The sequence below is a fragment of the Molothrus ater genome, chromosome 1 (assembly GCF_012460135.2).
Source record: "Molothrus ater isolate BHLD 08-10-18 breed brown headed cowbird chromosome 1, BPBGC_Mater_1.1, whole genome shotgun sequence".
Classification (NCBI taxonomy): domain Eukaryota; kingdom Metazoa; phylum Chordata; class Aves; order Passeriformes; family Icteridae; genus Molothrus; species Molothrus ater.
The window spans coordinates 92,259,331-92,280,612 of record NC_050478.2 but is presented as its reverse complement, the minus strand read 5'-3'; the positions used below and the strand labels follow the sequence as shown (position 1 = coordinate 92,280,612).

At 37.1% G+C, this 21,282-nt stretch overlaps 1 protein-coding gene across 3 annotated transcripts; it reads right to left on the bottom strand.

Moving 5' to 3' along the window:
- Nucleotides 1–45: 45 nt before the first annotated feature.
- LOC118684164 (uncharacterized) lies at nucleotides 46–21,250 on the bottom strand. Of its 3 annotated transcripts, XM_036378896.1 has the most exons (19): nucleotides 20,555–20,649; nucleotides 19,814–19,890; nucleotides 18,889–18,957; nucleotides 18,420–18,450; nucleotides 17,312–17,371; nucleotides 16,684–16,743; nucleotides 16,300–16,380; nucleotides 15,462–15,598; nucleotides 13,514–13,636; nucleotides 11,948–11,990; nucleotides 10,922–11,035; nucleotides 10,443–10,557; nucleotides 8,369–8,414; nucleotides 8,012–8,071; nucleotides 5,833–5,940; nucleotides 4,704–4,800; nucleotides 3,520–3,717; nucleotides 2,563–2,646; nucleotides 46–2,238 (listed from the first exon to the last, which is right to left on the bottom strand). In XM_036378896.1, exons 2-18 carry the CDS (start codon nucleotides 19,862–19,864, stop codon nucleotides 2,567–2,569), a joined length of 1,473 nt encoding a protein of 490 aa, XP_036234789.1. In that variant the 5' UTR covers nucleotides 19,865–19,890; nucleotides 20,555–20,649; the 3' UTR covers nucleotides 46–2,238; nucleotides 2,563–2,566. The 3 variants fall into 3 exon arrangements, with proteins under 3 accessions (XP_036234789.1, XP_036234788.1, XP_036234786.1); XM_036378895.2 differs by lacking the exons at nucleotides 46–2,238; nucleotides 20,555–20,649 and adding an exon at nucleotides 21,125–21,250 and having other exon boundaries at nucleotides 2,268–2,646; XM_036378893.2 differs by lacking the exon at nucleotides 46–2,238 and having other exon boundaries at nucleotides 2,268–2,646.
- Nucleotides 21,251–21,282: the final 32 nt, after the last annotated feature.

Below are 21,282 nucleotides of genomic sequence, written 5' to 3'. Positions count from 1 at the left end.
AATTGATTATGGGATTCTTCCAGTGAAGGCACTGCAGAGTCAGCATTGGCATATGAGGTTATTGTTATTATTTCACATATAAACCACGAGGCATGCTGCACACTTTTGTACATTCATACCCAGATAAAGCTTGTTGCTCCAAAGGGGTAATGAATTCCCACATCAGAAAGAGTGCAAAACCCTGGGAGATCCAGGAAGCAACAAACAAGGAGGATGTTCCACACCTGTCTACAACGTCTCAATTTACACGAGACAGTAACTCTGTAGTTGCACGCTCTAAACTTCTCATTTCTTGTCAATTAACCTGTGAACACCCTTCTCCCTCCCCCTTTCTGCCTTCTGTGAGGAGTTCTGCAGCTTTTTGTTAAAAATCATTTCCTCTGGTCTCAGTAAAATACATAAAACCTAGATGAAGCTTTACAGAAAATTATTTTCTCTTGGTTTAATTTTTGTTATTGTTTAACTTTTAATTTTATTAATTCTTTAGCTACCTCAGAAGTCTGCCTTGCTGTTATTGTGAGAAACCAAAAATGTATAATATTAAATACAGCCAACAGCATTGTTTAAATATTATCAGTAAAGATAATACTTTTTTTTCTTCCTCACTTTGCAATACTGGCACAAGTAAAACATTAAAATGTATTTTGGAACAAATATACAGTTTTCCATTATTATAAGAATACACCAAAGCAGAGGCAGATACAAGAATAAAACAATACAATGCTTCTTCCTCTATTTGCACCAGGTAAGCAAGGAAAAAATAAAAATAATTGTACAGCTGAATGGACTATGTTGGACTGTGTTTTTTGAAAACATTTCCAGAAGCATACACTTGCTGACTTTTACCCAGTTTAGACTTCTCTTTGAGAAGCACAGCAGCACTCTGAAGCACACCATTCAACCATTTTATGTCAATGTACTACAGATTTAGGGGTCTCTCCTTTTTCAGCGTGCTCCTCCTGCACCCAAGCAAAAAAATCCACCTCAAATCCAAGTTATTTCAGCTTATTGTAACTTTATGTTCACTTGGAATGATTCCACAGTAAGAGGAAAAGAAGCTGTCTCAGAGATGGCCATTTACAACAGCTGAATATTCTGATTTTGTTATTTTAATACAAAGATTGTTCTGCATTTTGAAAACAAACAGGAAAAAGATGTTTCTATTTTTATTTTCAGAATTCAGAATTTTTGCTGATTAAGTTCACCTCCATCAAGCAGGCATTAAAATTGTTCCTATACAGAATAAATGAACTGTAAGAACTATGGTTCCATCTCTGCCTCTGATAAGAACAGATTTAGATGCATTCCAGAAATTCCTCAGAGTTTCTTTAAAACATGGTGTTGTAATTTTTCTGTGAACTGTTTTCCTTCCTGTGTCTGTTCACATAATAAACTCATAAATTTTGTTGCTGCTTTCTTTGTTACCTTAGTTTTACTGCATCTTGCATTCTATGGTATGAAGATGTGAAACCATCAGGATGAGAATTCTCAAATTCTATCCGGATCTCAAAAAAAATGTAAGTTAACACTAAAATGTTCATTTGCCATCTGGCCCCAGCATGTCTAAGTTACATCAGTATTTGGCTGCAAAGCTGAAGAGCTTTTATTAGAACCACTGAATGCTACCCAGCATCACAAGCAGGAATTTAATTTTAATCACTTTAAAAAAATATTTTTTCCCAAGCAAACTAATCTATAACCATTCAAAACATTTTTTCACCCTCCTACAAAAGCAGAAGTCATTAATATAGAGACATGTACATTCAGTCAGAACCAGTACTACTTTAGTTGGAAAAAAGCTCATGTTAAAAGAGCCTGAAGGACAGTGTAAGCCAGCTTTCATTTCATTCTTATACTAGCAGGATAAAAGACAAAAGATACTTTTGCCACCACATCAGTGCCTGTTAGGCAGAGCCTGCTTAAATTTCCTGTTGGGAAATATCTCTAAATTTGCAAACTTCTACTAACTATGCTGAGCTTCTATGCTCCTTAAATCAGCTATAATCCAGGCACTTCTCATCTCAGCACGAGACTGACAGCACTGACTTTTTATTATTATTTTTAATCTTATTAAGAAAAAGATATGGAGACTTGTTCATAACCCTTATATGGGAAAGGGTTTTTATTACAAAGGCTTTTTAGTCAGTCCCAGCAGCCAGCCACAGGGAATAACTTCCAAGCATTTGTTGTAGGATGAGTTTGTACTGCTGAGTGCAGTAGTTCATTCTGCTGATAATTCTTTGTAAAAGAACCAACAAAAAGAAAAGTTCAGACTGTCAATGTACAGTATTTAATAATACTGAAGAAAGCAAGTTTACCTGTTTTAAAAAGCTGTCTTAACACAGAAAGAATGAGCATGAGCTTTACAACCTTTCCACAATATAGAACTTTCAGCTAAATGGAAAAATAAATAACAAGAACATCAAAAGCAAGTTATTAATTTAATATAAAAAACACTGTACAAAACTTAAATGTAAAACAAAATAACTCCACTGAGGTCAAACGAAGTAAAACAACAAACTTACAGAAAGGAAACATTGCTACATTATCTCTATTAAGTACCATGTCACTGTGTGCTGCCATTGCTTGGTCCCCTCAGAGTTCCGCTTTCAGTCAGGATCCTTATGACATTCGGTATATCAATTCCTTAGTTAAAGGCAAACAAACAAACAAAATCAAAAACCAAGCAATTTTATGATAAAATTTATTTAAAAATACATGTTATACTGAAACATTCAGATGCTGAGATGAGTTTTGGATCTTTCCTTATTAAAAGAAAAATACCTTAATGGAGAACAATCAGTATGTGCCTGGAAACTGTAAGCTTTCCTACAAATGTACTCATCTTTAGTGTTCTTTTTTTAACCTTTGTGAGGTTACACACTCTGAGAAGCTTAGAAACATACACAGGAAGCTTCTGAAGAGAGAGCAGTAGTTGACTGAAGACGTGGGAAGGTTTAATAGCTGACACTTATTAGAAAGTTGTAAGCAAAAGGGAGACTACTTGTCTCTGATTCATTATTATTTCTATATTTTCATATATATTTATATATTCATATATCTATATTTTCATACATATTCATTATTATTTCTATTATTTCTGTGCAAATACACTTCTTTCATGAACTGGTAAATAAAAAAATTCTTCACTGTTGGTATTCACAAAACTAGCATTTCTCCACTTACAGAGAAGATTCTAATTTTTTAATAACAATATATTTGGTCTTAGTTTACTGTCTCTTGCCATGCAAATGTTACTATACAAAAATGAGAAAAGAATTTAAAAAAATCAGCAATTACTAATGCCTGTATGGGAAAGCAGCTATTCTGAATTACCATTCCTAAACTGGATCCTGCAAAAGTTTAGAGGGTGGGAAAAAAGAATTCTCTTCAACCCTCCCTAATACCTCAAAGTTCTTTGACCCATATAAGCCCTTAATATTTCCCAGAACTAATAAATGATGTTATGTATATGTTTATATATGTGTAGGTGTGTGTGTACATGTGTATGCAAATTACCTCTGAAAGCTGGATTTGATGCTGCTATTTTGTGTAGGGTGTCAGTAACTTCCTCAGCATTCATGTTTCTTACACTCTTCAAAAATTCAGTCGTGATGTTGTTCTCATATGCTGTTTCCAAAGAGCCAGTTGAAAAGTTCTGGGCTTCACCTTCATTGGCTGGTAAGAACTGCTTAGCTGACCAGTTGCTTGTGTAGTCTAAAGAAGGGAAATACTGGTTTTCAGTAAAAGAGGATTCTGAAGAGCCTTCACCACTTATTTCCCTAAACAGGGCTTTTCAAAGCAAGCATGTCCAGTCTGGCACAGCAGCATTGCTGGTACTGATCACACCTGACTTTGCTGCATTTTCAAACCACCAAGAGTCAGGGATGCTGTCCAGTTACAGAAAATCCTGGAGAAACAAGGGTGGGGAGGTAGGTGAAAGCTATTTCCATTACACTAACAAAAACAGAATAAAAGTCTCAAATCTCATATATTCAAAGTCACTGCAATTTTTGGTATTACCATTGTAAAAATTAAGGTTTTCAAAATCTAAACTTTCTAGAAAAACTAGAAAATTGACACAGTACAGAAAAAAAATCACACAAAATAGCTTCACTAGTATTCCAGGTATCTTGGTTTTCCAAGCATAGGATTGTAATTTCTAAGTTTAAGAAAAACAGCCATTTGTTTCTGTCAGAATAAAATGACCTCCAAGAAATCCAGGATTCTTTGAAAAAATTAATCAGAAATACTGAGCCCAAGTAGCTGAAATATTCAGGTTTTAAGGAGAATTATCCATCCTCTGCCACATAACTTTCTACAAACATCTTGATTTGACGAAACATCTCCTCCATCAAGAAAGGAAAAAAATATTGGGGGGGGGGAAAAAAAGCCAAAGAGACTTTGAAAGTCTCCTTAGAAACAGGTGCCTTTGAACACAGGACAGTCAGAGTTGGTACTAACTCAATTTCTCCCCAAATCCTACAGTTAAGTAGGATCAATGTGTTTTAATAGTCATCTCTTTCTAATATTAGTAGAGGATGGGGGAAAAAAGCCAAACCTATTAATTTATGCTACTTGACTCTGGCTTTATTCTGCTCTTAACCACTGCTTTTAGAAAAGCAGGAAGAAAGCTTACTATCATTTATGCAAGGTTCAGTGTTAAGATTAACCCACGCTAAAGACTGCAAAGCCAACATTACCAGTGTCAGAATCATTAATATCTGCTGAAGTTGGGCCAGGCTGTTCTGTGGAATATTCTAGGGCTGCTTCTCCATTATATCCAGCACCTAGGTGGTCCTATGAGTTTAAAAAAAAACCAAAAACTTTGAAATCTCATGAGGACAACCTCTTAGAACAATGAATACTACATTTTTAACAATCACAAACCAAATAAAAGACCACGATTTCTGCTACCAAATCTGAAAAAATCACATATTTCTCTGCAAATCATAGGGCTAATAACTTCTCTGTACTGTCCATCATATCTCTCTGTCTGAAAAAGCTCTATATTAGGCAATGAAGTGATACTCATTAAGCCTAATCCTCAACTTGTCAGATCTAAAAAGGAAGCATTTCACACCCAAAATAGGAGATTTAGCTAAAAAAATTACCAGTTGAAAGATCACAGTTTAGAATACTAACAAGGCCTAATGTAACAATACATTTTGGTCTTCCACACCTTGTAGGTTAGAAGTTATTTCAGTTAGAACTTCATTGTTTTGTAACATGTCAGCAGCCTCCGAAAAGTATTCAAAACATCTCCATATGTACTGCTTATGTAAAGATAAGTCAGTCACAAGTAATAGCAGAGAGGGGAAAAACTGGGTTTCTAATAATGGAAGAAGAATGAGACCTCAAAAAGAACAGTCCAAAGAGTAGGACCAGAAGTTGTATAAGAAAAAAAAATCATGTCACTGATGCATGATAACATGGTGAATAAAGTGAAGCCTGGGAACAGAAACAGGATACAGAACAGGAGTGTTATGCAAGTCAGTAGAGATGAGAAAAGCTTAAGTTAAAAATGGGCAAAAGTAGCAGAAAAACTTAGATGGAAGGAAAAGCATGGGAAATAAGTGACAAGATGATTTTTACTTTCTATCTACAATAAAAAATAAGCAAGCACCATTGAACAGAAATTAAGACTTGTCAACAGAAAAGCTAAAGTTTTACCCTATCATCACTACCAGAATTTATGCATTTAATAAACAAAACTTACAATACAGTCTCCATAGAATTTTTTGGTTTATTGTATCATCTATAATAATAAAAATGCACAATCACAGGAATCTACAGGTTTGTAGAACAAAACCAAAACAAAATCCACATTACTTTGTTTGATGCAGCCTGCTGACGATATTCCACCAGTGCATTTGTGAGAGTCTGTGTAACTTTCAGGATAAATGAAGCATCATCTTCATTCAGTATCTCAAAACTTTGCTAGGGAAAAAAGAAACAAAACAACACACCATAAAACATTTTTCCTCAGAAAAACTGAAGTATCAAAATTTATAAACAAACCTGCAGGAACCTCATTTTCTCTATGTCTCTACCCTTCTGTCAGACTTGGATGGAATTACAAAGCAAATACAGTTTTTATTTTTAATCCCATAAACTGGGGGAAGGAAGGTAGAATGAAAGAGAATCTAAGAGAAGGAAGATGCAGCTATGCAACACAATCATTTGAAAAGGAATAAAAAAAAATATGCCTGGAAATACATAGAAGATAATGCTTGTCCTTAAGTATTTTGATCTCTTGCCAAGATGCCTGCATAAAAATGAATGTGTACACCTTCCCTGAGGCAATATAGTCATAACCCATTTCTCTAGAATGTAGCAAAAAGCCAGAATGTGACTGAATTTAAATGTACATGCTGCCTTGCCTTACATTAACCTTCTTTTTCCCTAAAAGTCTAAGGAAAAAGCAGTCTTGAAGCTGTGAAGCTCTACAAGGGAAGCAAGTTCTAGCACCAACAGCACTCACAGAGGGCTACATGTGTCATCCTCTTGTCTACACCAAGGAAGTTCTGCTGAAAACACTTTCTTGGGGACAAAGCAAAAAACTCCAGGTATGTCCTAACAGTTCAAAGTCTTCTGGATTAGAAAGAAACACCTTTAAACACACCAGACAATGGAAAATAAGTAATAGAAACTTAGCATTAAGTTCATATGAGACAGCGTAACAGGGACTGTATTACATTTTTAACACTAATAGTACTTCTGTCTCCTGGTTTGCACAAGTTATACTTAATAAAGATCTTCTCAAAAGCTAGCTGGATAATGAAGAGTAAATTGTGGCAAGGATATCTTTGCTATGAGGTGATAAAAGAAATATAGTATGGCCAATTATTGGACAGCTTTTCAGAATACAAACAGCAAGTGCAAAAAAGATACCTATAAAATAGCTTTTCACTACATAACAAACCTTTGAATCCAACAAGAGAAACACAATGCAGCTTTTGAAAAAATTACAGTAGATGCAAAAATAAATTATTTTCACACTTTCTAAACAGAACAGTGTTCCAATCACATTCCCCACAGTCATCTTTTCTTCTCAGAGGACAATCATACTAAGAAAGAAGATGCCTCAAAACAAGTTCAAGTTTTATTGACAAGCTGTAATCTCTATATCTAGTAATTTCCAACAAAACAAGAGGACAAAACCATTTTATGATAGTCAATAGTTCCTAAATTACCATGCAGTAGATCAGTCAAGCAACTATCAGTAAAGATTTCCATTGAGTTTTTCAGTGCTTTTAGGGAAATCACCATTTCTGTGTGCAAGATCACAACTGTTGTTGATACATCTAACAACTGGAAACTGGCAGTTTTCCACTGTCACTGATTGTATCACTACTGTGCATGTGTACCTAACACACATTTTCAACAACTGAACAGAACTCCAGTGTACTGGCACTTATTTTAGAGAGGCACATTTTGCAGTTAAGGCACTCTGGGCCAGGGTGCTGTGGGAGCCTGTTTTTAAATACACAACTTGCATTTTATTTCTTAAAAATCCCTTCTTTCCTTTCTACGCATCTCTGATATTTGTTTTCATTCTTTACATTGTTTTCATTCTGCTTCTTTCCATTACTGAACTGCATCTTTCCAAATACCTCATGTGAAAATTATAGACCAGTTATAAAAACAAAGGAGAAATAAAGTTTAAAAGGGTCATATTACCTAAACGTGTAGTTAAGGAGTGAAGCTAAGATATAGTTGAAAAAATGAATTTTCAATGCAAGTAATTCCTCTGACAGTAAACCAATATTTTGGCAAAAGCAATGGCTAGAAACTTGAAAATTAATATACACATTATAAATTCAGTGACATTCATTTTATTCTGAATCCTGCCTTATGGCAAAATGGTAATCTGTTAGATTACAAGACTGCCTACATTCTGCCTTTCATTACTTGCTACATTTTAGGCTTAGCAAACCAGTAATTTAATTTCTTAGTTTTTTTAATTTTTCTTCCAAAAATTATCTTGAAGGTAGGATTTAACACTCACCAAATAACCCAACAGTTCTTCTTGACTAGTGAATTCTTCAGGATCTGCTGTAAATTCTTGCTATTTAACATAAAAAGAAAGAGGTCCTTAGATCTATTATATGCAGTAAATATGAATAAATAAAAATAATTATGGTTGCTCTAAAAATTCAAATTGTTTGTGCTGTTGTGAAATGTGTACATAGGTTTTCATAACAAAGTAGAAAAAAACCTTGTTGTTAATAGTTTTGCTTTAGCAACTTTGTAACTAATTTATTGGGAATAATATTGAGTAAGCAAACACCATTGCCAATCATATATTAATTATTTCCCCAACTATTTGGAGACTGGAGTAACCTATTAACAGAAAAATATTCACCTGAGCTTCCTTGTTTTCTTCTTCCGATTGTTTATTGGTCTCACACCTTAAAATAGAATAAATAAAACATTCAGTTGGCTGATCCAGCAAAAATGTGTAGCCAGGCAATAACTGCTAATCAGCTTAAATTCCTGACACACTACTACTACAGTAGTTCTGATAAACTCTGAAAGAAAGGTCACATATTATTTCCTCAGAGAAAGCCCAGTCATCCCAGATCATCATAAAAATTATTCATGCAGTGTGGGTTTGTTTTAGTGTGATTATCTAGCACATAAGCTCTAAAACCCAGAGTTAATGAAAAAGCTTGACATTGGTGGTAATAGCTGTAAGATTTTTGTACACATTGCAGCAAGACAAGGCTCCTAATTACAGTTGGATTTTTATCAGCACTTCACAAACTAGCCCTTAAAAAATTCAGCTATTAAAAATCAGTGGTTTACAATGCAGTCACCAAATAAAGGGCATTAAAATATTCATATGGCAAAACATTCCTGTGCCATATTTGTGCTGTTCTGTCATTACTACTATAGATACATTCCATCCCTTTGCAAGCCCAGGAACCAGGGCTGAGAGTGGATGGATGTTTTCTAAATTAACCAAAACCATATGACTGCCAAGCCTAAGCCCTCTTCTGCCTTGAAATGTTTCTTAGGAATCAAAAGTTTAGTAAAAGCAGATGATGATAAAATAATATACATCTTCAGATGACTGTTCAGAAACTTAACTACAAAGAAATGTAGAGTCATAGAAATTCTCAGACAGGCATTGCAGAATCTTTAAGTGGAAACAAGCTGTCAATGAGGATCTGATCTTAGTTCTTTTAAGACACTATATATTTGAGTTCATATCTTCTCAGTAGTCTCACATAAATAAATAAATAAAAAGTAAAGGAAGAACTGAAGCCCTAATTTAGTAACTAACTTCCAAGTCAGTCTCTCATTGAAACACCTGGCTGCTAATAGTCACCCAGAATCCATCTGAGCCAGATTAAAAGAGAAACATTAAGTGATAATTCCAAAGGAAGCTGTTCTTAAAATTTAAAGGTACAAGACTGCACAATGAAGCTCAGTACCAGGCAGAAATAGACCTCACATTTCCAGATACGGATAGTTGAGCTTTTATCCATTTCCTGCTCTTCATGTTTTCATGAACTGGTTCTGATTCAGAACTGTTACTTATTTGAAAGCCAGTAAATAAACACAAAGATTGATAAACCTGGACTTGAATGTGGTTTCAACTGAACATTTTCCATAATGGTTGCTCCACAGAGAGGCAAGTCTGAAAAAATGTACTCCAGAAACATGAAAATTTCTCCTTTAACATAAACTAAAGCAGAAGCTGTTAGCCCTTCACGTCTGGGAGAGATACTACTGGTTTAAAGTTAGAACACATTCCAAGGGAATGCCTTTAAGAAAAAACCAAGTAACTAAATCATTGGAACAAAGTCCTGTGTCTGGGTTGATGCCTGTATATCCCTTTCCAAGTGCCCTCCTGTGGCTCCTGGTGCTGCACAAAGATGCCCAATGCTGGAGATGTCCTCCTCACACAAAGGCTGACAGTAACTCAACTCACAACTCTGTTACTAATAAGATGCTCACAAGCAGTAAGCACAGTTTCACCATTTTAGAACACAGCTGCTCCTTTGAAACACTTATTATTCCTCCTCAAAATCCTTTGTAAAGGAGAAACCCCAACAATCAACTATTGCTGATTGTCTTTCTCTTCTAAAATGAGTTCACATACCACTTTAACTATCTGACATGAACCTGTGACAGAGGCAGCTTTAAACCCTGAGGAGACATACTTTTGGAACATTTTGAGCAGCACATGACAACTATACCTTAAGGATAATAGTTAAATACAAGAGCCAGCTGCATCCAGAGGAAAGTCTTTACATACAGAGGTCACTTTATATACACCAGGTTTTCTGTCGATTACAGAAGTTTACAGCTGAGCACAATTTCAGAAGTCATGGATTTTACTATGCAAATCCAATACAGACAATTGTCATGCACATTTTCCTTTAAGTTAATTTAAATGGGTTTGAAGGTGGTGATTTTTTTTCTTTTACCATTCTGAGTCGTTGCCTTTGCTGCTTTCAATAGCATTATTAGGTTCAACTTTTTCATCTGGTTTTGCTTGTTCTTTCTGCCTTTCTTCATTCTCCTCCTGAACATTATTTTCATCTAAAACAATAAAAAGGTATATTAAGTGATGTTTTTCCAGTGTTTTAATTTTAAAAATATTCTAAACAAAGAATACGTCTAAAGACAACATCAATGAAATCTAAAGGTGGAAGTAAGGTATCTTATGAAGAAGTAAAATAAAAACTGAACCTAAAAAAATCAGTAGATGTAGAATGTTTTCTTCACAAACACTGGGATTATTCCTCCCTTTGCCACAGACCCCAAGGCCATCCACACAACTGTGCAAATTCACCTTTATAACTCTGTGGAAGCCATGAACAGGCACATGTAGTAGTACATAATTCATGCACTGGTGAAAGTTAAAATAAAAAAAAACAATAAAAGAAATAATTTTTCCTCTTACCTTGCATAGGCTCTGTCAGTTTCCCGTCTTTATTATCTGTTTTTTCTGCATCACTAAGGGGTGCATCCACATGCTGAACTTTAGCTTTTGAAGGGTTGTCCTCTGCACTGTGAGCTAAACAAACATGCTTGAGATGTAGCACAATGGACATTATCTTGATAGAGGGTGGTTCTACTACTGCACTTCAATTTCACCTAGCTCTGTTTCTAGGCAATAGTACTTACAAACACCAAGAATAATTTTATAAGCATTATTTATTATGTGACACCATATTAAATATGAACTACAAGTCAGCAACAAAGTTTAAAGTATTTTATAGCCTGGTTATAATTACATGCTTGCATCTCCTAAAAATGTAAATACTATAAATGTAGTAGAATGCTACAAAGTCACATTCAAAATAAGACACATTAACCAACAGATAGATTACAGTCAAGAAATCTAATTTGAATAGGACTCAGCTTATTTCAGACCTTTCAGATCTTTTCTAGATTCAAAATGGCTATTTTTTCTCTTCAGAGTACAACACTGCTAATTTAGATGATCTTATTACTTCTACTGAGTTATTTTAATGTACCACTTACATGCCAATATACATTAAAATTAAGTACATTAGTTTTAATTCAAATCTTTATTTTTCAGGTAATGCAAATCATAGCAAAGTTTAGCCATTTCCTCAAGTGGCATTCAGTGATACTGTCTGTCCACCTGGACAACACTGTACCTACAATGAGTTTTAAAACATTAACTGTGTGGGGAAATCTCAGAGACACCACATTCCTACACTTTTGTGAGTATCAATGGCTAGTAAAACAGAAACTTTTCTTTCAGAGATAAGAGCTATAGCTGTGCTTTAAGAATTCTGGATTCCCATACTGCAAATTAACTACTAGCACAGAGCCCCCAGCCTGCTCCTTTTGTCCAGTTCACCAAAATGCTGGTGAGTATCTGGCACTGCAGAGACTACCCTGGTCTGATTTATATCAAAGGAGGACCAAATTAGAAATTGATCATGAGCACACTTACATTCTTGCCATTTCCTTCTCATTTTTGGAACACCTATAACAACCTAAAAATAAAACCCATTTATGTTAGTTATTTTGTGGATAAAATTATTTCATAGATATTTAATCAACATTAATTTGTATTTTTCTAGGAATATATGACCAGTAGTGTAAAATATGCGTGTGTAAATCCCTCAATGGATATTCAAAAAGCCAATAGGTTAGTTGCCTGGACATTTATTTACGACAAATAAATTTCTTCTAGAGCTTAGGAAAAAAAAAGAAAATTAAACAGCTGGTTTCAGAAGATATAGCAGTAAAATTAAACCAGGTTACACACACTTTGTTTAAAAGTTCCTTACATCGAGAATGGATTGCTATGGAGATCATAAACTACCTAGAAAAAGAAAAAGGTCTAAAAAATATAGATGGAAGTAAATATTTCCATATCGATGAACATAAATCTCAAGTAAAATAAACAACCTCAAGTCAAGAAGAAATTCAAGTAAGTCAAATGAAAATGTTGCTATCAACAGTCAGTTGCTTTTCTTTTTAAGCAGAGGTTAAAAATGAAGGACAGACAGAATGGATTTGGTAATCTGAAATCTCTCCCTTCTACAGCATTCACTCTTGACTTGATCTTCCAATATACCCACACTTTTTTTTATCAGAAAAGGGTAGGATTAGAGCAGGCTCTAATCCTTGAACCTAAGTGTGATAGTATCACACAGAATGGGCAGGAAGCTGTCAGCTTTAACACAGGAACCTTGGGAGCTCCACTTTGGAAGGAGACATCCTTCCAAATGCACATTAGCTAGGGATCCTGTCAAGAAACACTGCTTAACAAGCAGGGTGCTGACAGAAATTGAAGCTGATGGACAAAACAAATTTAACATGTACCACAAAGAACTTTGAGCACCTCAATAAGCTTGTCATGAACTAGCTGGTGGTAAGGTGAACCTCAAGAAGAAACTTCACCAATATCCTGTCCACATAAAGGTATTCTAAATTATAAATAAATAAATTATAAATAAATTTATAAATAAATTATAAAATAAATACTACTGCAGGGTAAGTATCAACAGAGAGCAATATGAAGATATCACCACATGAATATGTTTCTAAGGGTGCAGCTCCCTAAGAATTTGAATTTATGGCACTTCTGTGATGCCACAGCACTGCTGATTATCTCATGTCAACCTGCAAATTCCCACACTTCCATCTGTACTATGAGAAATTTTACCTGGCTTCCCTGAGAATTGCCTCAAGCTGCTTACAAAGCAGAAACTACTCAGAAAAGTTATAAAGGCAGTTTCCTAGCAACAAAAAACCAACTTATTTTACACACACACACAGAGCTGAGAATTGCCTAAATATTAGAATATGTATTTTGCATTATTTGTGCACTCAGAGAAATTTTGTCCAGAATAATCCCAGAAGAATTACTAAAATGACAAAAAGCACCTGTAAAAAAGGTTTAAAAAGCAAGATTTTCCCACCTTCCAAAGCAAATCTGCCCACCATAATGGAAATTACATTTTTTTCTTTATTAAATATAAAGCTTCCAGAATTCTTAAGAGAAATGTACCTGTATTTGTTTTCTTCCTTCTTTCTTCTCAATTGTTAATCCAATTTGTCTAACTCTTTTGTTTAGTTCAGAGCCTTTACCCTTGACTTCATCAGATTGTGCTATCTCTGGATAATGTTGTCTCTAGAAAATAAATGCAAGTCCTTAAGTCACACAACTCCTTCCAGATCTAGCACAGTTAATAATCATGGGAGATAAATCAACTTCTACATATACATAGCAGAACTTATTAAAATAGTTATGCACAGAATAATTTAGGGAATTAAAGCCAAATCTTCAGCCCAAAACAGGGTTGACACTGAATGCTGAACTGGTCGCATCGGGCTTTGCCTGCTTAGATCTAAAAACCTCTAGAGAGAGAGATTTCCCCCTTTCTCTGGACAACCTGCTCCAATGCTCAAATGCCCTCACAGCAAAAAACTTCTTTATGTCATGTAGGAAAATGCCCTGCTTGAATTTATGTTCCTGCCAAGAAGCTCCAAAAAGGGTCTAGTTCTGCCTTCTTAATAACCTCCTCTGAAGTACGGGAGGGTTACTGTTAGATCCCTCAGACACTTTTTCCTCTCCAGCCAGAAAAAACCCAATTACCTCAACTTCTCTTCATAGTACAAGTGTGCTTCAGCCCCTGACCATCTTGGCAGTTCTCCACTGGACTAGCTCAATTTCATAAATAGCCTCCTTTCTGCAGTGGCACAAAACTGAACACAATACCCTGGATATGGCCTAGCAAGGATCAAGAACAGAGAAATAATCACTTCCTTTGATCCACTGGCTGTTCTCTTGTTAGTAGAGCTCAGCTTGCTGCTAGCCTTCACTGACACCAAGCTACACTACCTATCTTGAGCTTGTTATCCACCAGGACCCCCAGGCTCCTTTCTCAGCAGAGCAAATTCGAGTCTTTTAGTCTCCTGTCTTTTTTGCTACCTAGGGTAATCCAGCTCAGGTGCACAACTTAAAAGTTATCCTTCATGACTTATTATATTTTTATAGTATTTAAGAATTTAGCAGAGATGCAGTTAACAAATGTAAGATTCAGAATTGCAGGAAACAGTTCCAAGTAAGCAGGAAATGCAATAGCTGAGAATATCAAAACCCTGCATGTACATCTGAATGAATGACCAGAAACAGCATGGTGTTTATGAAAGACATCACTGCAGATTCATAGCAGCACACCCAACATTAGGCCTGAAGCTACCCCAAAATACTATGTGAACTCAGCTGTCTATGACTTTAAGATGTGTTCAATATAATACTAATTTTGAGAGACTTTTATGGGGAGTATCAAAATTCTTTTCAGAATATTGCTTTCTCAGTTTTGTTAAAGCCCCTCCTAAGCCGATACACTCAAGTAAACATTCAGAGACTGGAAAGCCTCATTTCTCTAAACATATTGAAAATGATAACATGTTTGAATGTTTGTGAGCTGACATGAACCTCAAGAGCTTTGTCATAAAACAAGCAACAGAACAGACATGTCTTGTCCAGCCTCAAAACAGAAGAGGAGTTGGGTTTTCCCCCCACTGATTCCAAGTCACTCTATCTAATAATCTAATATGTATCACATTGTCTAATATGCATTATGTTCATTTATAAATACATTCCTTTCAAAGCATCTGAAAGATTGAATAGTTTCTTCTTTGATACTGTTCTCTTACATAATACAAAAAACTCAGTCAAACATCTATTTCTAGTCCATTTTAGCTACAGATTTCATTACTGATTGACCAAAACAGAATAAACTATACTCAGTATCAAGCAATGGAGAGACATACACATTACTGATGAGAAGAATTTTAAGTCTGTTCATCACAGCTGCACAATTGCAATACCAAGATTTTCAAAGAAGCTTATGTAAAACCTTAAATTTTATTTTTTTAAAAATCAAAACTTGACTAACTAATTCTCCCCTTTAATCATTACATTAAATCAAACAAACAAAAGAACTTACCAAGTATGCCAGTCTGTGCTTGGAACCACAGACATGCATGAACATGTTACTCAGTCCCGTTTTACAGTAACATAGTTGACATTCATAGAGAAAAGGAACATTGTCCTTTGTTCGGTATTCTATTATGTAATTAAGTCCTGTATTGAAAAAAAAAACCAAACAACTTAGGAAATTTCATGTTTGCTGGAACAAATCATCAGTGCTTGTTGCAAAAGAAGTAATCTTAAAGCTCTGACATATAAGGAAAAGATTACTTTGATTACATTGAGATTACATTGACTGCATGTCAAATACATCAATGAAGATTTTCAGAACCATCAGATATTTTATCTTTTGGGTGTCTAGACTTTTTGAACACCAAAGTTATAAAACTGATGTTTTTAGGATATCTTATGCTTACCACATAGTACTCAACATTTTTTTTAATCCTAAAAAATAATAGCAACAATTATTTTTTAACTAATTAGAAGAGAATGTATTTTAATATATGTCCCTAGTTGTTTTTTCTGTCAACTCCTATCTCCCCTCCACTGGATGGGTAGTTAACTTGCAAAGAGCCACACTGATCTCTTAAGTTAAAGTTCATTTTTTTCATATCACTTTAGATTGTGTCTAGAGAATGTTGTCAACATGAGGTATCTAATCAAATATGTTCCAGGCCAAATCCAATGATTCTGTCACTGCAATTTGTCACTTCCATACCATACTATTGGGTACTCAGTACAACCATAAGAAGATTTTGTAACACATTACCTAATTTTACATTTAAAAAAACTGATCTGTACTCTTTAAGGTAAATACCACAAAACCAAATAATTACAGTATTAAAAGCCCTCACCAAGTGCAGGTTCTGATTCTTTACATGTATTAAGCTGGTCTTCCAGTGTCTGTCCATGAAACTTCTCTGGCTCAAGTGGCGCTGTAAGAAATTCACATACAAGTGAATCCCTGCTCCACATGGCTCCACATCACAAATTAAGTCAGTTATTATGAAACATTATTTCCCTCAATCTCATTTCTACTCTTTCTAAAGCATTTGAATTGCAAAAATTAAGTATTATTACAAAATATTACTGCAGATTGAAAGTACAATGATCAGAAATGAATTCCCAATGACCTGCTAAGATCTAGACATCGCTTGTAATGTTGTACCTCAAAATTTTTTATTTCTTCCACTTTTTTTTTTCAGGGAGGTGTGGGGAGAGGCATTAAACATTCTTACCAAAATCAGAAAGTTTCACAGGTGTTTTCACTTTCTTCCCTAAGCAACTTTCTGTTTTAACTAAAAAAAAAAAAAAAAAAAAAAAGAAGAAAACAAAAGTAAGAATCTGAAAGAAGTGGAAATAAAATTGTTAGTACAATTGAAAGGACAATTTGGTAAATAACTGACTACTTTAGAAAAAACTCTTTGAGCTTTTGCTGATAAGAGAAAACTAAACTATGTTTAGTTTTGAATGTGCTAAGAGATTTTTTTCACAGATTCACAGACGATTTTGAGTTGGAAGGGACCCACAAGGATCACTGAGTCATGTACAAGTCCCTGCTTGGGGAGTTGGTCCCCGTGTACATGGTCCCACATCACAAATTAAGTCAGTTATCATGAAACATTGTCCCCCCAGTCTTATTTCCGCTCTTTTTAAAGCATTTGTATTGCAAAAATTAAGTATTATTACAAAATATTACTGCAGACTGAAAGTACAATGAACAGAAATAAATTCCCAATGACCTCATAAGATCTGGACATCACCTGTAATATTGTACCTCAAAATTTTTTATTTCTTCCCCTTCTTTTTTTTTGGGGGGGGGGGGGGGGGAAGGGAGGTCTGGGGGAAGATGTTAAACATTCTTACCAAAATCAGGAAGTTTCACAGTTGTTTTCAATTTCTTTCCTAAGGAACCTTCTGTTTTAACTAAAAATAAAAACAAAACAAAAAAAAAAAAAAAACCACAAAGAAGAAAACAGAAGAATCCCACAGAAGTGGAAATAAAATTGTTAGTATAAAAAATAATTTGGTAAAATAACTGACTGACTACTTGAAAAAAACTCTGAGCTTCTGTTGGAAGGGATCCACAAGGATCACTGAGTCCTGTTCAAGGAATGAACCCTTGACCCTGGTGTCATTAGCACCATGCTCCAAAAGATGGACAAAAAACACTAAACAACAACAAAGTTATTTCATGTCAGGCAATTCAATGAAGCAGGCAGAGAGGAAGATCAATCAAGTTCAATGTCTCTAAACATTTGAGGGCATCCAGGAATTTCAGGATATTTATTTCAGCAAGCATACAGCTGCTAAATATTTAATCACTTAAATTTCCATTACAGTCCAAACAAAAATTCTCAGATCAGGTAGGTCCAATGACTACGTCTGACTTGAACAACAACTTTCAAACAGAATTCTAGGAGCAGTGAACTGTAGAAACCTGAAAAAAACATTTTGGTGCATCATGAAAACAAGTTAGGAGAGCAATTGCAAATGTAGTTAGAGCTTCACTCCTTCTGGAACTAGACCAGTTCATCAAGACCCAGAGGAGGTTTAACGATTTATTAAACTTATTAAAAGTATTAAAAATATCTTCATTAGCTGAAGCAAATTAAACCCTTTTAAAAACAAATGTAAAGTATAAACAGTATTTCTACATACTTTAAGAAGCATAGGCTTTTAAATTATATTTTGACTTTTGAAGGTCTCTAATGTCTTGAATTCTTTAGGGTTTCTCAAAAATTTAACATAGGTGATTTTTAGTCTTCTAGCTAGTGCTTGTTAATCAACTTTGCATACCTCTTGCTCACATTACTGATTGATTAGGTAGTTATATCATAAAAAAAACACAGGATAGGTCTTAAAGCACAAGTCTTGAGAAAGTCTTCTCATTTGTTTCATAAACAACTACATTGGGGTAGGGAGAAAGATGTGGGTACAGGACACAGCAGGAAGCAAAAAATCTTGCACTTACTCATGCCATGAGTTTTCAGTGCTTCTTCAACCTAAATTACCAAGTTATCAACCAAAAAAAAAAAAAGAAAGGCACTTAAGAAGTCAAAAAACAACAATGCAAAGTTTTCATTATATATATCAGCTCAATTAATACCAACAGCATAAACTATCTCAGGTGATCATGAAAATTAAAAAAGAAAAACATCCCTTTTCATTCTGGAGATTGTCTATGATTTAAGCAATTCCATTTTCCCTTTATTAACAGCCACATATTCTCATGTATTGTCTTTTCTAGACGTAAAGTTGTAACATCTTCTGACAGGGCTAACTTTATCATTGTAGACAAGACAGTAAGTTAGCAAAACTAGTTAAATATCTGAAATTGTATGTTTCACCACCACAATAAAAACTAGATTTCAAACCCCATAATCTATTGTTAAATAAATTGATAAAATCTGACAAAAAGTGCATTCAAAAGCTGATCTTACCGTCCTGTGTTTTGCTCCAAGGAAATGAGTCTGCAGGTTTAATGCAGAAGAACACCAGATTTTGCAAATCTAGATTAAAGAGAAGTATTGCTAGCATTGCACACAGACCAAGACAAATAAAATACCACTGATATCAAAACAGATGTACTATCAAATTGTTGGTATAGCTTAAGTTCTACAAAAGTACTACTACTTCAAAGACAAACTAGAGCAGCCTCCTGAAACTGAATTTTTTAAGGCTCCAAGACCACTAAAAGACAGTGAAACGAACCAGAGTCTCCACACCATGTAAGAATTTCAGATGCTCCAGAACTCTGCCGCTCTCTCATAACACTTTCTGGGTGGGCATGTGTGGATAAGTGAAGGCAGATCCAAGACCCTCCTCACACACTCTAGAAGAAGGGTGAGCCACAGGCAGGGCATAATTGTGACAAGCCATGGCACCTGCCTGATGTGAGCCTGTTCCCCTCAGTGCTGCATCCACACTTACTCTGATCAGCTCAGGGCCTGCCTCACTCCCTTTGGAAAACTTCCCTATCACAGCTGCTTATGCCTGGGCCAGTTCAGAATGGGAGCAGATTAAGTTTAAATTCACATGAATGAACAGCAGCAGCCCAAATATTTTCTTCTCCTCTAAAAATCCCAGTGTGCTTTAAAGAAATAGCAATAAAGCTGACAACTAGGGGAAATCAGGATTTTTTGTTCTGAACAGGATCTACACTTAATCACCCACTAAAAAGAATGCCTTTATTTAGAAAGATAATATTATTCACTTTAATAAGCAATTCTTAACACACAGCCAAGTCAAACATGACAAAGTCACCAAAAAAAGTTCAGGTCCAGTGCTATTTACCAAGCTTGCTCAAGAGGAAAAAAAAGCACATTCACACTTGGTTTAAGTACAACTTTTTAAGTGAATACTTACATTGCAGTAAAAGGGGTTTATTTGCTTCTTTATTTCACTTTCAGGGTCCATATTCAGTCTTTAGACGATAAAAAACTCTAGGAAAATTGCAGAAAGATTGCAAACTGTTGTTTGAGCTTCACAAAATCATTTACATTTTTGATCCGTCTATTATGAGGGTTGGGCACATTCCAGCTTTATTATGCATCTCGCTTTGAGTTGTATTCAACCTTTAAATTCCCAGGCTAATGATCCTATTTTCAACTCGAGAGCAAAACTGCAGCATGGAAAGAAACAATTGTTCTCCGCGAGCTTCCCTCGGGAAACATCAACGTCACCAGAAGATTACGCAGAACAAAAACTAATGAAACAAAAACTAATCCGGAGCATTTCAAGCTCCCCCCTTCTTTCCTGGGATAGGACTGCGCGCACGGGCTGGGACAGATGACAGACAGACACCGGGAACTGCCAGCTCGCAGTGCCGGGGGTGTGCCTGAGGAACAGGAGGCACAGGCGGGGTTCGGCAAGAAGGACACGCTTCCACCCGCACCGCGGCGGCCAAGGAAAGCGGGAGGAAGAAGAGAGGGAGGGAATGGAGCGAAGGAAGGGAAGCAGGAAGGCCCCGAAGCTCCAAACCCCACGCCAGGAGCGGCGCAGGCGGCAGAGCGCCCTTCCTGGCACTTCCAGCCCCGCCGGGGCGGACACAGGCGCTGCTCCCGCCGGAGCCGGCAGACCGCCGGGCCGCCGCTGCCCACAACTCACCGGCGGGCCGGGCAGCGTCCGGAGCCCGGAGGAGCTGAGGGCGCTCCCTGGTGCCGCACCGGCACCTGCCACCGACCCGCTCTCGGGCGGGAGCTGCGCCACGCCGGGCGCAGTGAGGCACGAAGGGGTGGCAGGAATCCCGCCGGGCCGGACACGGCACTGAGCGGTGCCGGCGGGCGGGCGGGGACGGGAACGGGATCGGACGGATCGGGAACGGGAGCAGGGCGGCCGCGGCAGCTCCCGGCCCTTCCCGCGGCCGCCGCTGGGGGCGCTGGCGCGCAGGCGCGTGGGCCGCCGGGCGCTGTCGGAGGTAAAGCCCGAGCTGGGTCCGCGGCTGCCGCACCGGGGCGGGGATTGGGGAATCCCCGCTTCGCTCCGGGGCCCCGGGATCGGGATGCGGATGGGCACGCCGCGCCAGGGACGTGCGTTCCGGGAACTCCGCCCGTGCCCGGTGCAGGCGGGACTGCCCACCCCCTTCCTGGCGGCCGCCCGGTGTTCGCACGCCGCTCCCCACAACACACACATAAACGCGCATTTCCCCGCGGCCGCCTCCCCACAGCTCCGCCGCACCTGCGGGCGCGGGATCGCCCGGGCCGGGTGTCCCCGCGGCACACGGCGGTGTCCCCGCGGCACAGCAGTGTCCCCCGCGGGAGAGGCCGGCGCCGCGGCGGGCGGGAATCCAGCGCGGGGTTTGCGGGGAGCTGGAGGGAGCGGTGTCGGCGGCCTGC